This window comes from Schistocerca serialis, chromosome 6 (genome assembly GCF_023864345.2).
Source record: "Schistocerca serialis cubense isolate TAMUIC-IGC-003099 chromosome 6, iqSchSeri2.2, whole genome shotgun sequence".
Classification (NCBI taxonomy): Eukaryota; Metazoa; Arthropoda; class Insecta; order Orthoptera; family Acrididae; genus Schistocerca; species Schistocerca serialis.
Window position 1 is genome coordinate 114,944,005 of NC_064643.1, and position 17,316 is coordinate 114,961,320.

Genomic DNA, 17,316 nt, shown 5'->3' on the forward strand with positions numbered 1-17,316 from the left:
TTTAGGTAGCTGGCAGCTTCTGTAGAAAAAACAAGTCTCATGGAGTCTCCTGCATTCTTGTTAGTTCATCAATTATAAAGGAAGAGAAAATTTTAATTATTTAAGTGACGAGTGTGTCTGAGTGTTTCTCTGTAGAGTTAAATGATCTGAATGCAGTGATTATTGCAATCTATATCATTCCTGGATGAGCTGTGACAAAAGTGTTCTTAGCTAAATTCCAGTTCCTCCTAAAAAAAAAAAAAAAAAACTTCAGAAAGAAAGTAAGAAAAAAGTTGTGACTGCAGCAACAGGCTTTGACTTAAATGTGTTAGTTGAAAGCAGTAAAATCACAAAATTTTGCGACTTATTTCAGAAATCAGGAGTCAAGTTGACATTTACCAAAGTTAGTAGGGTAAACAGTAGGTTGGTGACCTACATTGATAATGTTATGACAAACCACCAACTTGAAAATGAAAATAAGTACTGCTCAGACCTACGTAATTCAGATCATTCAGCTCTGTTTATCGAGCTCTCACAAGCTTCAGGAAATGTATGTACAAAAGGAATTTCAATAAAAGGAATATGGATTTTTTTCTCAGTGAACTAAGTATTGTGATACATCAGTGCAGTGTTTGTATTTGACAGTGTCTGTAAAGTTTGATGCAATGTTCCTTCAGATGTGCATTGGAGAACCACTCCTTACTTCTCCATAAAGTCCAAATAGAATATGGGACAATGCTTTAGAGTCATTCAACTCTTCCTCAACAGGTTAAAAATGAAGAGTAATGTAACTCAAAATCGAAACAATTACTTATGCTGGAAAACAATTTCCCAAGGAGTCCCACATGGTTCTATACTCTGTTCTTATCTTTTTCTTCTCTACATAAATGACCTACCACTTGGAACAGATGCTGATTCAGTCTTATTTTGCGATGATACATCAGTTCTAATTGCAAATGAATTTCCTGAAAGAAAGTGTCCAAAATACTTAAGAAAACCATGTATGATGTTCCATCAAAATGGACTAAAACTGAAAGTAACTAAAACCAAAATGATGCATTCTGAAGCAAAATAATTATAACAGATTGAAATAAAAATAATCTGCAATGGTCAGGATATTACAGAGTCAAATAATGTAAAGTTCTTAGACCCAAATCTTGATAAAAATTTAAATTGAAAGTTTTACATAGCCTACTTAGCAAATAAACTGAACAGCTTAGCATTCGCATGACAAGAGCTACAATCATACTTCAAGTCAATTATTTGTTATGGCATAATCTTCTGGGAAATCAAGCAATTGTCATGCAGCTTCTTGTATTACAAAAGAAAATAATCAGGAACATGTTTACAAAATTAAAAATATTATCTATTACCTCCATTTACATATATGAGATGGTGTTCTTCACATTTAAAAATCAACACACTCTTGACATTTTCCATTTCCACTACAACTATAGCACTTATCACAGAGAGAATTTTAAACTTCTGACACCCTTTTAAAACTCTAGGCCCAGACACGAGAATATACGGGGTTAAAAACTACAATAAAATAAAAGGCAACAATATATTTAAAATGGATCTTTGTTAATGAAAAATTTCTCTTTGCTCTTGTGGTGTAACAGTGTTGTTGTTCTATTGAAGAATTTATTGAGGACAGTTTCACAATTGGAACAAGGGAATTACATACTCTATTTTTTGCTTACTGGAAACTACAGTATGTATTTGTGGAACAGTATCTCAGAAATGTAAGTATAAAATAATGTAAACTTTTTTATTTCTGTATTGCAAATCTTGACATGTTTCCTAGACATCAAGTCTAAAAATTTGAAAATTGTATGTAACAAGAGGAATAAATCACATTTCACATAATGACATCATTCAGTAATATCTTAACTAAATTGGCACAAGCCCAATGTATGCAGACAATGATTGTGGTTAGGAGGTAACTGAGAACAGAAGATATGACATGAAGGCAAAGTTGTCACCTGTGTTTGGACAGCTTAAAGGACAACAGTATACCTTGCCAGGGGACAGATATGGCCATCCAATCAGTAGTGGCCTAGTGACAGTTCACCAGTCTGCTAAGTTAATGAAACAGGCTTAAAAGGAAATATTAACGTGTAGCTCCTATATTTCAGAATGCTATTCATTTGTTGTCAACATTGCAAATAATGAAAATCCTGCACTTAAATCCTCCAAAAATCATGTGGTTTGATGAAAAAGAGAACATAATACATGATAAGACTGGACAGTTTAGGTAATGAATATTTTCTGAGCTATGTCAGACCTAATGTACCCCATCTTTTATCTAGAGAGGGGAAGATGTTTAAACGTTGTCGTAAGAGTTGAGTGGCAACTTATGTCAATACTGTTACTCATGAAATTTAATTATACTTGCTGTTGGCCCATCTCTTATAACTTACAGTAAATTTAGGCTAGAGCCTCTGTGTATGAGTCATGTGAATTTTCAATGATTTCAATGTTATTTATGTCTTTGATACATGTAACTGGGGCAGGCATTATTTTTTCCTGTATTCCCTGGTGATTGTAAAATATTACTGCATAATCAAATTCTGAAATTTTCTTCATTCCTGTGAGATATCTGTTAAGCATTTACAGCAACAACCAGTGAAGTTTACAAAGTAAATAGTCAAATTAAATATTTAGAAAATATATTACAGTAACGTAAATAGTTTATCATACGAAACAGTAAATTGCTTCTTAATTTTTTACTCTGATTTTTAAGTCCCAAGAGAGAGAAAATGGAATGGAAAATTTATTAAAAAGCACAATGTTGTTGGCAGTTGCAGTGAATTATGACTACAGTGTTTCCCTATTCTTTCTATTAACTCAGAAAACATTTATCCAGGTAACATTCCACGTCTCACAGACACATATCCCACTGAAATACCACCATTACTGTATTAGTAAACATGAGATTACAGAGTGATTTACTCAAATTACTAAACCAACAACATTATTGAACAAGCCAAGATCCTAACAAATTTTATACCTTGCTTTTTCAATGTCAGATCCACATCGACCAACTAACTGTCTCACCAAGTCTGTGAAAGTCTTCTGGTCTTCTTGTGCAACCTGAAAATAACATTTGTAAATTATTAGCTCCTCAAATATAAGGTTATCAGTAGAACATTACAGCAATTAAATGCAAAGAGGTAGTGACAACATAGTCTTCTTTCCCAATTATATCACATGTCTTTAAAGTAAGAAAAGAGGAATAACTTAAAAGATACCAACCGATATAGCAATTTGATCAACATCAGCAAACTCCACAGGATCGTTGTAAACTTCAAATTTCGAGAGAGCTGGTGGTGCTGGCTGTGGTGCCTGACTGGGGTATGGTAGCAGCACATCATCTGTGTAGCCATCTCCATCATCCAGGTACAGAGACTCTGCCATCATGTACTCACTACGCTTCTCGTTGATCAGCTCCAACATCTCTCTGCTTTGCTTCTCAACCAGAGCTGCTGTCGCTGCCCTGTAACCATCGGCACCATGTTATAAAACTGTATTTGTCATTTGCTTCTTACATAGTGTGGATACAAAAATGATGGGAAAATTTCACAACTTTACTGAATATCAACAAATGTATATGTCCATTATTCACGAACAGGAGTCAGGTCCAACATCAGCAGATCCAGAGATAAAAAAATTACACCTATGCGGGAGTTGTTTGTAGGTGTAAAAGTCCTGTAAATGCAGTGATGGAAAGAAACTGGAGCCATGCAAAGGGACACTGCATGCTTGGAATGCAGGCTTCAAAAATTACTTTGAAAACTAGCAAAAAGTCAAAACACTAAATGTGGCTGTCAGTAGAAAAGGAACAAATTTCATCGTTTGGATTGAAATAGAGGGAGAATATAAATTCAACACATTTGAAGTATCACAACTAAGAAAGATACAAGCTAGCTCAGAATACTCATCAGATTGAGGAAGTAGCTGAATTTTCAGGCAATCGAGAAAAATTCTATTGAACAGCACAATGTTAGAGATCACATTATTGATGGTGAATAGATTATTTGTACCATTCCTCATTTAAAATGAAACAGATAAACTTTCCTGTAAGAGCAAACCATCAAATCTAATAACTTAGAATGAAGTTCATGACACAAGTGAAACAGAAGACCATAAAGCCAAAATAGATTTGAGACTACCCATAATTAAAGTGGCATTAAATTTTCTGTTACTGGTGCACTGAGTACGAAACTAATGGGTTGTAACAACTGCATTTGACTTGTAAGTTTGGTTAGTAACACAGGACAGTAAAAAGTTAATTCTCAAGAGGAGTGATGGCAACAGATCAAATACAACATGAGGTGCAAGTGTGCAATGACATGAAAGAAAGTGAAATGCTGGTAATTCACACTTGGGAAAACTGTCATTTGGAAATGGCAACTGCCTCTTTCCCATATAAAATTATACACCAGTCTGCGAAACGTAAGGACAAAAGTAACTTTTACATGATGTGTAACTGCCAAAGTAACAGCTCAACAAAACTTTCACCATACATAGAAAAAACTGCTACATTATAGTACCAAAGGTAACAGAAAGAAATATGCAATGAGACAAATGGAAATGACACTTTTATTCAAAAACAATGATTATACTGCAGTCACCACAATTTGTTATTGTCCACTGATCATTACAAAACACAGGACATGGTTCTTAATAGGTTGTGATCACCACAGCCAGCAATGAATGCTTTGCAACAGGCTCCCATGCTGCCCCAAGGTTGGTAAGCAGTTTTCTGGCAAAGCATTTTATTCCTCCACCAGTGTATTGACATGTGCTGGACAGTCTTTGGAGCATGTTGATATACTGCAGTACATCTCCCAACCACATCCCACACCTGCTCCCTTTTGGGAGAATGGGTAGGCCAGACTGTTCACCGAATATCCTCTCGTACCAAGAGTTCCTTCACCTGTGCTTTTCAGTGCAGTTTGGCATTGTCACCCACAGACTGAAGTCAGGGCTAAATGCACTCCTGAAAAAATGCATGTGGGAAAGGAGTAAAGTGTCACAAAAATGTTGACCAGTGAGTGCTCCATTTCCATAGATTTGGAGGTCACCCATGCAACCATATGCCTCCCCACACCATAACAGCTGGGCCACCTAAATGAACATGTTTGACAATACTCGTTAGTGCATTATGCGTTCCTACCTTCCACAACATAAGGATGCAGCCAGAATCACTACTCAGACTGAATCTACTCTCATGTGATAAGAGCACAAAAGCCTACTTCTAGTTGGTCCAGTCCCCATGCTCTTGGCACAATCGCAAGCCGTGCTTTCCATGTGTGGGTGTCAATGGAATTTACTGGCCACTGAGCAAGTGTTCCTCCACTATGCAATCACCATGCCACTGTGGAACCTGAGATTATGTGCCTTGCAATCATGTTAAGTTTGGCTTCAATTGCACCCACTGTCTGACTTGGATCCCTTCTTAACCATTGCACAATTTAGCTGTCACTGCTACTGTAGTTAACCATGATTGATCACCTCCTCAGACTCTTCTCCTTCAAACAGCAGTGCCTGCATGCATGTGAAACAATGTAGTGAGCAATAACAAACTCATAGGTTTCGCTCATCACACTTTATCCTCCTTCCAGTTTCCTAATGATTCTTGTCCATGTGAGGTCATCCAGTTGTTGCCTGTGGGCCATGTTTGTAATGAAGAACACCATCACAGTGCAATGTAGCTGGTCACTGATTGACACATACTGCCTTTCCTGTTGCTTCAACTGGCTCGTGCTGCATGGCTAGCGACATTTGGCACTATAGTCAGACTGACCTTATGGCCGTGGCATCCAGATTCCTGTGCACAACTGGGAGACATCTGACAACATGTTCCCGCACTTTCATTCATTTTCTCTGAGTAGTTAATATATCATGTTACTTTAACTCGTCTTTAAGATTTGCAGAACAGAGTGTTATATAATAGCTGAAGCTGATACATTCTACACCTGCTATTTATCTTCCTAAACCTGTTTCTGGCTGCCAAAGAAATCCTATATATTTCCAACAAAATATGGCTTTTCAAATCAATTCAGTTGCATGCAGAGGTGCCATTTTTAACACACTCCTTAAACAAGAGGAGAATAGTAGTCCTCACAGTAATTCTTCATAGTGCTGTTCTCTGCATTAATGTATAAAAGGTTACAAACTGGGCGATTAAGCCATTTGGAGACAACATATTGCTTCTGATATTATAATAACAGCATTTGGACAAACATGGAGACTCCATATTTGCATGAAGTACTGATAGTGAGCAGTAATGGTAATGATACTGTGGGCAGAGTAGGAACCATGTACTGAATGTGAAAGTATTGTGTCTGTAACAACTTTACTTGATTTGGTGGAAGTGTAGTCTGTTTTTTTTTTTTTTTTTTTTTTTTTTTTCCAGACATCCTGTTGGGTTGACATCGTAGACATGTGAGAATGACATGATGCGTTTAATTGAACTTCAGGATTCTGTCACTTAGTGGTTCAACGATCGACGTATTCCGTTTTGCCTCACTAGTCTACTGATGAGAGTCTTTACGCGGAGTTCGCTCACTGCTCCAGTGCCACTGACAGATGTTCCATCGCAGTGCCCTTTTTCTGCTTGAGCTATGTCTTTCTAGAATACAGCTAGAACCAGACCACGCTTCTCCCTTCACATCTACCGACGGCCAAGATAGTGATGATGATGTTTGGTTTGTGGGGCGCTCAACTGTGCGGTCATCAGTGCCTGCTCAAAGGCCCAATTTTTACACAGTCAATTTTTTTTCACAATCCAATCTACTCAGTGTCACAAATGATGATGATGATGATGATGATGATGATGATGATGGTGATGATGATGATGATGAAATGATGAGGACAACAAAAACACCCTGTCCCCAGGCAGAGAAAATCCCCAACCCGGCTGGGAATCGAACCCGGGACCCCGTGATCCAGAGGCAGCAATGCTAGCCACTAGACCACGAGCTACGGATGGCCAAGATAGTGTGTGCCTCTCTGCAATCGTGGCTTCTGCCAAATGTGATTGTAGAAAAACATCGGCTCGGTCTGGTGGAATGCTGTGTGGCGAGCAATGCACGCTCCAACTCTTGCGTCAGGCAACTTGGTACGTGACGGTTAATGGGGAGAAGGTATGCAAATCGCGTCTCCATTGGACGCATCTGGCGGCTTCACCATTATGTACCACGTGTGGCACGCAAGACGACGATGGCCATCGACTTGTCAGCAGAGAGGCGAGCTATGGTTGGCGTTTGGTCTGCCAGATGTTGGCGTTCATTACACGCACGACTCTTGACGGCATCACCGCACAAATGTTTCTCTTCCCAGACACGGACTATTTCCCACTAAGACCCACTCAGTGACTTGGATTAGCGGGCACGCTGTCCCCTACCTGTTTAGTGGCGATGACAAATCAGCCCTCGATTTCTGGAAATACCTCTACGACCGTCATTGTGCAGTTGACAAGAACTCTTAAGTACCAACAATATTTCTCGAACTTTCTCCGAAACGCTTTCTGCAGCACCCCTCGCAGTTGGATCATTCATGCTAGGAGAAGCTGACACACGTTCCCCTTTTCTCCATTTGACAGAATGATCCCCTCAACTGTTATTCATACACACTTGCGAGAAGGCGTGCATCGATCTGATGGGTCGCCACCACATGGGTTTTCTCCCACTGACGTCGAAGGCGATCGCATCTTTGCGAGGACATGCTGATGCGATGGAAATGAAGTAACAATAATAGTAATCATAATAATAAAATTTTACCCATCCTTCTATCCTCCTTTCCTGTTTGGTAGTCGGAAGAGAGTCAATACCGATTACCGCCATTCAGTTTCAGTCGGAGCATCTACTCTCATTAGCTACATTGTCGGGTCCGGAGTGCGCCTATACTGTTGTCAAACCACATACTATGTAATAAATAGAATTTCTTTTGTCGAAACGATTGTTTCAAGCCACTAATAAGCCATCAAAAATTACTTTTTTTTTCACTCATCATTCTTCTAATTGATATGATGTGTCGGGTCCCAAGTTCCTCTCCTACGCCAACATTTTCATCTCAGAGTAGGACTTGCAACCTGCGTCCTCAATTATTTGCTGAATGTATCTAATCTCTGCGTTCCTCTACAGCTCCGTCTAGTACTATGGAAGATATTCACTGAAGTATTTAACAGATGTCCTATCATCCTGTTCCTTCTTCTTGTCAGTATTTTCCAAATTTTCCTTTCCTCGTCGCTTCTGCGAGTCTCCCCCTTACCTTATCAGTCCACCTAATTTTCAACATTTTTTTGTAGCATCAAACGTCAAATGCTTTGATTCTCTTCTGTTCCAGTTTTCCCCACAGTCCATGTCTCACTATACAGCGCTGTGCTCCAAATGTGTGTTCTCAGACATTTCTTCCTCAAATTAAGGCATATGCTGGATACTAGTAGAACTGGGAATGTCCTTTTTACCATTGCTAGTCAGCTTTTTATGTCCTTGCTCGGTCCGTCAGGGGCTATTTTGCTTCCTAGGTAGCTGAATTCCTTAACTTCATCTAATTTGTGATCGCCAATTACGATATTAAGTTTCTGGCTGTTCTCATTTCTGCTACTTTTCATTACTTTCGTCTTCCTTCTGTTTACTCAAAATCCATATTCTATACTCATTAGATTGTTCATTCCATTCAGCGGGTCCTGTAATTATTCTTCACTTTCACTGAGGATAGCAATGTCATCAGCGAATCGTAACACTGATATCGTTTCACCTTGATTTTTAATTCCGCTCTTTAACCTTACTTTTATTTCCATCATGGCTTCTTTGACACATATATTGAACAGCAGGGACGAAAGATTACAACCTTGTCTTGCATCTTTTTTCATCCAAGCACTTCGTTTTCGGTCTTCCACTCTTATTATCTCTTGGTTCTTCTACGTAGACCGACTACACATTACCCGTGTATCCTTGTAGCTTATCCCTATTTTTCTCAAGATTTCGAACATCTGGCACCATTTTACCACACATAGTCGAATGCTTTTTCCACATCGACAAATCCTATAGATGTGTCTTAATTTTTCTTTAGTCTTGCTTCCGTTATCAACCGCAACGTCAGAACTGCCTCTCTAGTGTGTTTGCCTCTCCTAAAGCCAAGCTGATTGTCATCTAACATATACTCAAATTTCCTTTCCATCAATCTGTATATTAATCTTGTCAGCGACTTGAAAGCATGAGCAATTAATGAGTGTGCGATAATTCTCACAATTGTCAGCTCTTGCAGCTTTGGGAATTGTGCGAATGATGTTTTTCCAAAAGTCTGGTGGTATATCGTCAGTTTCACACATTCTACACGCACTTACGTGAATAATTTTTTTGTTTGACTCCGGTTTCTTCAACACGTCATCAGAAATGTCGCCGACCGTGGTGGCCGTGCGGTTCTAGGCGCTTCAGTCCGGAACCTCGGGACTGCCACGGCCGCATGTTCGAATCCTGCCTCGGGCATGGATGTGTGTGATGTCCTTAGGTTATTTAGGTTTAAGTAGTTCTAAGTTCTATGGGACTGATGACCTAAGATGTTAAGTCTCATAGTGCTCAGAGCCATCAGAAATGTCTTTCCCTTCATAGTGGCCCTCAGTGTACTGTCCCCAGCGATCCGCTCTCTCCTCTGCATTTAACAGCGGAATTCCCACTGCATTTTTAATGTTATCGTCATTGCTTTTAATTTCACCGGAGGTTGTTTTGACTTTTCTATATGCTGAGGCAGCCCCTCCGACCATCATTTCTTTGATTTCTTCACATTTTTTCACGCAGCCACTTCGCCTTAGCTTCCCTGCACTTCCTATTTATTTCACTCCTTAGTGGTATTTCCGTATTCCCGAATTTTCCTAAATATTTTTGTACGTCCTTCTTTTGTCGGTCAACTGCAGCATTTCTTCTGTTACCCACGATTTCTTCGCCATTACGTGCCTTGTACTCACTTTTTTTCTCTACAACCTCTGTGACAGTCCTTTTTAGGGATGCCCTATCCTCTTTAATTGAACTGCCTACTGAGCTATTTATTATCGCAGTATCTATAGCCTCAGAGAACTTCATGAGTATCTGTATCTATTCATTCCTTAGTACTTCTGTATCCCACTTCTTTGCGCACTGGTCTCTTAAACTTCAGCCTACTCTTCATCATTACCAAATTGTGATCTGAGTCTACATCTGCTCCTGGGTGCACCTTACAATCCAATATCTGATTTCGGAACCTCTGCCTGACAATGATGTAATTTAACTGAAATCTCCCCGTATCTCCCGGCCGTTTCCAAGTATACCCCACCCTATTGTGATTTTTGAACAGTATTCGCTATTAACATCTGAATTTTATTGCAGAACTCAAAGAGATGTTCTCCTCTTTCATCCCTACTACCAAACCCACATTTTCCCGTAACCCTTTCTTCTGCCCCTTCCTTCCCCTACAACCGCATTCCAATCCCTCATGACTATTATGTACTGAATTACCCGTTCAATATCCTCATATACTTCCTCTATCTCTTCACCTTCTGCTTGCTACTCACCATGTGTATCTGAACTATTGTTGTCGGTGTTGGTTTGCTGTCGATTCTTATGAGAACACCCTTGACACTGAAATGTTCACAGTCACTTACCTCCCTTCTTGTAACAAATTCTACTCCTGATATGCCATTTTCTGCTGCTGTTGATGTTACCCTATACTCGTCTGACCAAAAATCCTTGTCTCCTTTCCATTTCACTTCACAGACACCTACCACATCTAGACTGAGCCTTTTTAGATTTTCTAGCTTCCCTGCCACTTTCAAACTTCTAACATTCCATGCTCCGACTCGCAGAAAGTTGTCATTTCGTTGGTTATTCAATCTTTTTCTAATGGCCACCTCCCCCTTGTCAGACACCTCCCGGAGATCCGAACTGGGGACTAGTCCGGAATCTTTTATCAATGGGGAGATCGTCATGACATTTTACCAATTACGGGCCACATGTCCTATGGATAAACATTACGTGTCTTTAACGCAGTGGTTTCCATTGCCTTTTGCATCCTCAAGGCGTTGATCATTGTTGATTCTTCCGCGTTTTACGGGCGGTTTCTGACCTCAAAGGTAAGAGAGTGTCCTGAACCTTCGCCCCCTTTGATAAGGTCGTTGCCAGAATGAGGATGACTTCTTATGCTGGAAGTCTTCGCCCACCATTGCTGATGATTTTTATTTTAAATTTAAGCAGTGGTGCGGTTCGAATCCGGGACCCAGGACGTTTTGATTACTAATAAAAGACGCTACAGCTATGCTCAACCAACACATATACTTTTCGTCATCTAGTCGTCCTAGCTCTCCCCAACATATATACATGGTTACATAAAGCGTAAAACAATTCTGTTCAGGTCCGTGAAAAAAGCGAAAAATCTAGAAAATTGCAATAAACCATTTACAGCAAGACTTAAATGAAACGTTTTCTGAAAACCTAGAAAACTGAACCTTTCGTACAAAATGGGCAATGACGTGCTTGCTAGGGACTATGAGCTAGACAAAATCTTGTGTATTAGTGTCTTACCTTTCAAACGATCGACGATTGAGTACAAAGCCTTTGCTACGATTCAAACAAGCACACCTACTCTTGTAACAGGACCGCGTCGTGAGCCAAACCAACGATCTGCCGTGTAAAACTTAATAGTCTCTACGCGCGAGTTTGTGTACCAACAATAGCAGATATGGGGAGTGGCAGAAAAAGAGATGAGGGGTTCTGTTCCAGCACTGCTCTGCGAAGGTTCGCCGCCTACCTTGATTTAGATCGCGTAAGAAAGCAACTGCGACGAGGGAAACTGCGTAATTTCTCGTCAACGGCGTAACTACTAAACAAACATAAGTTACGGAGCTTTTACGGAGGCTATAGTATTTCACCTTACGGCAGTCCAATTGCCGTTTAGCCAAATCATAAATAATCATTTCTAGAAATTAAACTTCCTGGCAGATTAAAACTGTGTGCCGGAGCGAGACTCGAACTCGGAACCTTTGCCTGAGCTATGAGGACAGGTCGTGAGTCGTGCTTGGGTAGCTCAGATAGTAGAGCACTTGCCCGCGAAAGGCAAAGGTTCGAGTCTTGGTCCGGCACACAGTTTTAATCTGCCTGGAAGTTTCATATCAGCGCACACTCCGTTGTAGAGTGAAAATTTCATTCTGGATTTCTAGAAATGTTTGAGAATTCTGTGATGAATAAAACGTATGTATTTCAGAGCTACGGGAGATGATGGGGTGGTAGGTGCACAGCCCTTCCCATCGCCCTATTGGACTCTCACGTCCACTTAATGTTTCTGTTGTCCTCTAAGATGCGTCTCATCTTTCTCGCCGACAGCCCCCTGACATGTTCCACACACATCAGCGCAACATGACGAGGAAAATGGTCTGGTATGAATTACTATCTAACGAAAGGTTGGAAGAATCTCCCAGGGTAAGGTCTGACATCGGTGCGATCGTCTCCATGTACTGCAGTACTGCCCTGTAGCTATAGTAGACTACAAACGGTGTTGAAACTGCTATCCAAGGCAATCTGCCGACAAGCATGTGACCCTGCAATTATGGTCATACACGGCGTGCAACCTGTATGATGTACATGAGACCAGTCAGAATTTTCAACTTTCAGGTACCTATCAACAAATGAGAAGAAAAGTATTACTTCAGGTATGTTTTGGCAGTATCGATTTTTCCTTGATTTCAATTCGTTTAGTTCCGTACATATCAAGTAATGTGGCCAGCACTGATCTCACACTTGGAAGATACTTGAAAGCGATATCTGGTTTTTGTGAATATGAAGAAGGTGGGCTGCTTGTTTAGTACAGGTTGTTTCACAAATCGTTGTTTCAGTTGTATTTTTGTAGCATTTGTTTTAGGAGTGATGAACTTTTTTGAATTTTATATGCAGGTTGTTCCAGTCATAATGGACTAATTTGTAGGGCTAAGGAGAAGCACAAAAATAGCGAAGTAAATATTTTTACAGACACTAAGTAATGTTCAAACAAACATCAGTTTGACGCCTGCATATTCTACGCGAATAAAGCTGTTTCATATCTGGGTAATAAATAATGAAAACAGTCTTATAGAGCCACCATGAAAAATTTAATATGAAAATGTGGCAGGAAGGTAAGTCATGAGAGGTGCTAAGTAAGTAATGCAACACATAGTTTTCTGAAAGCAGGTTAGTTTTGTTCGGGATTGCAACACACCATACTATTCACTACTCTTTTTGCTACAAAACCCTGTTTTCAACATAATCTCCGTTTAATGCGACAGCCTTACGCTATCTTACTGGGAGGGCTTTGTGCCCTCATGGGTCGTAGCCATGGTCTTGCTGCATCAGTAAGCTCCTCATCATCTACGTACTGCATTCCGCGGTGTGTATTCTTCATTGGGCCAAGGAGATGGAAGCCGGAAGGCGCGAGCTCCGGGCTGTGGAGGAAGAGCAGTCTAATGAAGTTTTATGAGCTGTTCTCGGGCGCGCACACTTGTGTGAGATCTTGCTTTGTCACGTAAAAGGAGAAGTTCGTTTACATCTTTGTGGCGACGAACACACTGAAATTGTGTCTTCAGTTTCCTGGGGATAGCACAGTACATTTCAAGAGTTGATCGTTGCACCATGAGCGAGGTCATCAAACAGAATAAGCTCTGCAGAGTCCCTGAAGACGGTCTCCATGGCTTTACCGGCTGAGGGTGCGAATTTCAACTTTTTCTTCGGAAGAGAGATGGTGTGGCGCCACTCCATAGATTGCCGTTTTGTTTCCCGTTCGTATTGATGAACCTATATGTCACAGACTGTGACTATGGTCGACAAAAAACTTGTCACGGTTAGTCTCGTAACGCGCAACCAATTCAATTCAGCACAGATGGCCCCTCGTTGTTCTTTATTGTCTTCTGTTAGGCGGCGAGGACTCCGACGGGCACACGCCTTTCGAGAAACCCCACTGATGGACGAATGTGTCAGCACTAGTTACAGATACGTCCAGTTGAGAAGCGAGGTGTCTGATTGTGAACCGTCGATCACCTCGAATGAGAGTGTCCGCACGTTGCAGGAGTCGTGCGTGGCCGGCTGGCACGCGGGAGATCCTACAGGTATACTTCAGATCATAGGTGGTTCTGTGATGTTTTGAGGCAGTTTTTGTATCATCACTTGCGTTCACTCATTCAGGTTAGCGTGAACATGAACCAGGAAGTTTATTTCAAAATTCTCGGTGATCAAGTGTTGCTCTTGCTTCTACATCTTCACGATGAGTCTGCTGTGGACACTGGTCTTCCAAGTTCCAAGATGACGTGTTCACAGGGGTTGTACGCATGCAACTGCATGTGTACGCACAGGTCATGTAATTAGGGTAAATAATGGGCCGATGATCTGCGAACCAGGTGATGGCACCTGATAGCGACCCAGATGGTTTCCATATGATTTACATCAGACGAATTTGGAAGCCGAGACATCAACGTGAGTTCACTACAATGCTCCTCAGAACACTGTAGCACGGTTCTGGCTCCGAGACACGGACAGTTATATTGCTGAAAGATGATATCGCCGTCGGGGAAGACATCAAACATGAAGGGATGCAGCTATCAACGTTTCTTCGATTACTACCACAGGTCCCATGCAAGCTCAGGACAATATCTCCAATAGCATAATACTGGACTCATCAGCCTTCGTCCCTGGCGCGCTGCACGTTTCGAGTCGCCGTTCACCTCGACGACGGCGTTTGTGGCGACGACCATCGACCTAGTCTAGCAAAGAGGTCTGCTGTGAAGCTCCTTGTTCAACACTTTACGATGAACGGTGTGCTCCAAACCACTTGTGGGTGCACCGGCATTGTGCTCTTTCGACAGAGGTGCCGCAGATCACCATCTATGCTACATTACAGAGCAGACAAGACTCCGAACCTCACGTTCTGTGAAGAATCGTGGACGTCCAACCACTTAGCGCCTAGTGGTAGTTCCACTGTCCTTCTACCTCTTTCCGTAGATGTTCACGACAGTAGCACGTGAACATTCGAGCAACTTTGCCGTTTTAGAGATATTCGTTCACAGGCTCGGCGTAATAATAATCTGCCATTTGTCAAAGTCGCTTATCTCAAAGGATTTCCCCATTTGCAGCCTATAACTTCGTTCCCCTTCGTGTCAGCTCCGCTTACACACTTTTGTTACCGAGTGACGTGCCTGTAACGCCAACAGGCGGCATCCAACGCCGCGGTGGGCACTGGTCATAATTTTCTGACTTTTCGGGGTACGCTGCTGATTAATTAAACACTCAGGCACCCTAGCGCACCTGCCCTGGCCCGCTAAATCACCTCCTCTTAACACGCACAGAAAATATCCGTGACTATTTTGAACTGACGGAGCTACATAGCAGTTTTCATCTACGCAGTTTGGTAGCTCTACCGGTTCTAGTCAGCAATGACTGGCTTCAGCTTGGTATGACATACTAGAAGAAACCGATGGGTTCTCTTCTGCCTTGAATTAAGGGCATTATCAAAGCTAGAGTTACATGGTATTAGCGTGATGTCTCCTGACAAAATATTTTTTGTCCGATGTACGTACTACACTGAGGTTACAAAACTCATGGGATAGCGGTACGCACATATACATATGGTGACAGTATCGCGTACACAAGGTATAAAAGAGCAGTACGTTGACGGAGCTGTCATTTGTACTCAGGTGATTCATGTGAAAAGGTCTCCGACGTAATTACGGCCGCACGACGGAAATTAACAGACTTTCAATGCGGAATGGTAGTTGGAGCTAGACACATGTGACATTCCATTTCTGAAATCGCTACAGAATTCAATGTTCCGAAACGCACAGCATCAGGATTGTGCCGAGGATACAAAATTTCAAGCATTAGCTCTCACCACCGACAACGCAGTGGCCGACGGCCTTCACTTAACGACCGAGAGCAGCGGCGTTTGTGTAGAGTTATCAGTGCTAACGAACAAGTAACACTACGTAAAATAATCACAGAAATCAATATGAGGCGTATGACGAACGTATCCGTTAGGACAGTGTGGCGAAGTTTGGCGTTAATCGGCAGCAGACGACCGACGCGAGTGCTTTAGCCAACAGTACGACATCACCCGCTCCGACACTCCAGGGCTCTGACCGTTATCGGTTGGACCCTAGACGACTGGAAAATCATGGTCTGATGACTGCCGATTTCAGGTGGTAAGAACTGATGGTAGGGTTCGAGTATGGCGCAGACTCCACCAAGCCATGGACCCAAGTTGTCAACAAGGCACTGTGCAAGCTGGTGGTGGGTCCATTATGGTGTGGGCTGTGTTTACAGGGAATAGGCTGGGTCCTCTGGTCCAACTGAACCGATCATTGACTGAATATTGTTATGTTCGGCTACTTGGAGAAGATCTGCAGCCATTCAAGGTCTTCACGTTCAAAAACAACGATGTCATGCCACTGGACCACAATTGTTTTCGATTGGTTTGATGAACATTTTAGACAATTCAAGCTCCTGTTTTGTCCACCTAGATCGCCCAACACGAGTCACATCGAACGTTTGTGGGACAAAATCTGGATGTCAGTTGGTGAACAACATCCTGCACTGGCAACACTTCCGCAACTGTCGTTGGCTCTAGAGGCAGCATTACTCAGTATTTCTGCAGGCGACTTCCACCGTCTTGTTGAGTGCGTGTCACGTCAAGTTACTGCACTACGACGAGAAAAAGGAGGTTCGACACGATATTAGGAGGTATCCGAGGACTTTTGTCACCACAGTGTAATGGAGACGTATCCGCAAACGTTAGATAGTGCTATGTTTCCATTAATGGTGTCTATCGATTCCGCCAGATCAGTTATGTAACGACATTCCCTAGCGGATAAATAACTTGTTCTGTAAGACCGAGACAGGTCGAGTAATAAAGTTTTATACTGCAGCTGAGACGTCTCGTTAAAATCCCTCTGGATGTACTGCCACGTCATTTTATAAAATACTTACAATGCTATACCAGACATCTCGGCCATGTTGTAGCAGCTACAACACAGCCAAAAACGTATGATTTAATATTTTTAGTGTTGTGGATTGGCAGGAGCCAACCCACGGAGTTTGGAGGAAGCCGAAAGGCACGCGTTTAAGCTCACGCAGGGTGGCGTGAGGTCTGGAACAGGACAAGGGATTCAGACTTCAGAAAAAAGGTGGTACTTGGTGGAATACTTAACTTTAATCCATTAATGTTGAACGTAGCTCTTGTCTGTACATTATTTACAATATCAATAGTAACTGAATAATGGCGCCTTGCTAGGTCGTAGCAAATGACGTAGCTGAAGGCTATGCTAACTATCGTCTCGGCAAA

At 41.7% G+C, this 17,316-nt stretch overlaps 1 protein-coding gene across 1 annotated transcript in view; it reads right to left on the bottom strand.

Moving 5' to 3' along the window:
* Window positions 1-17,316, bottom strand: part of LOC126483882 (hillarin) — a 553,379-nt gene that overhangs the window by 32,864 nt on the left and 503,199 nt on the right. Inside the window, exons 4-5 of the mRNA XM_050107138.1 lie at window positions 3,238-3,478; window positions 2,993-3,075 (exon numbers count right to left, since the gene is read on the bottom strand). Coding sequence (XP_049963095.1) covers window positions 2,993-3,075; window positions 3,238-3,478 — 324 coding nt within the window. The remainder of the gene's footprint in view (window positions 1-2,992; window positions 3,076-3,237; window positions 3,479-17,316) is intronic.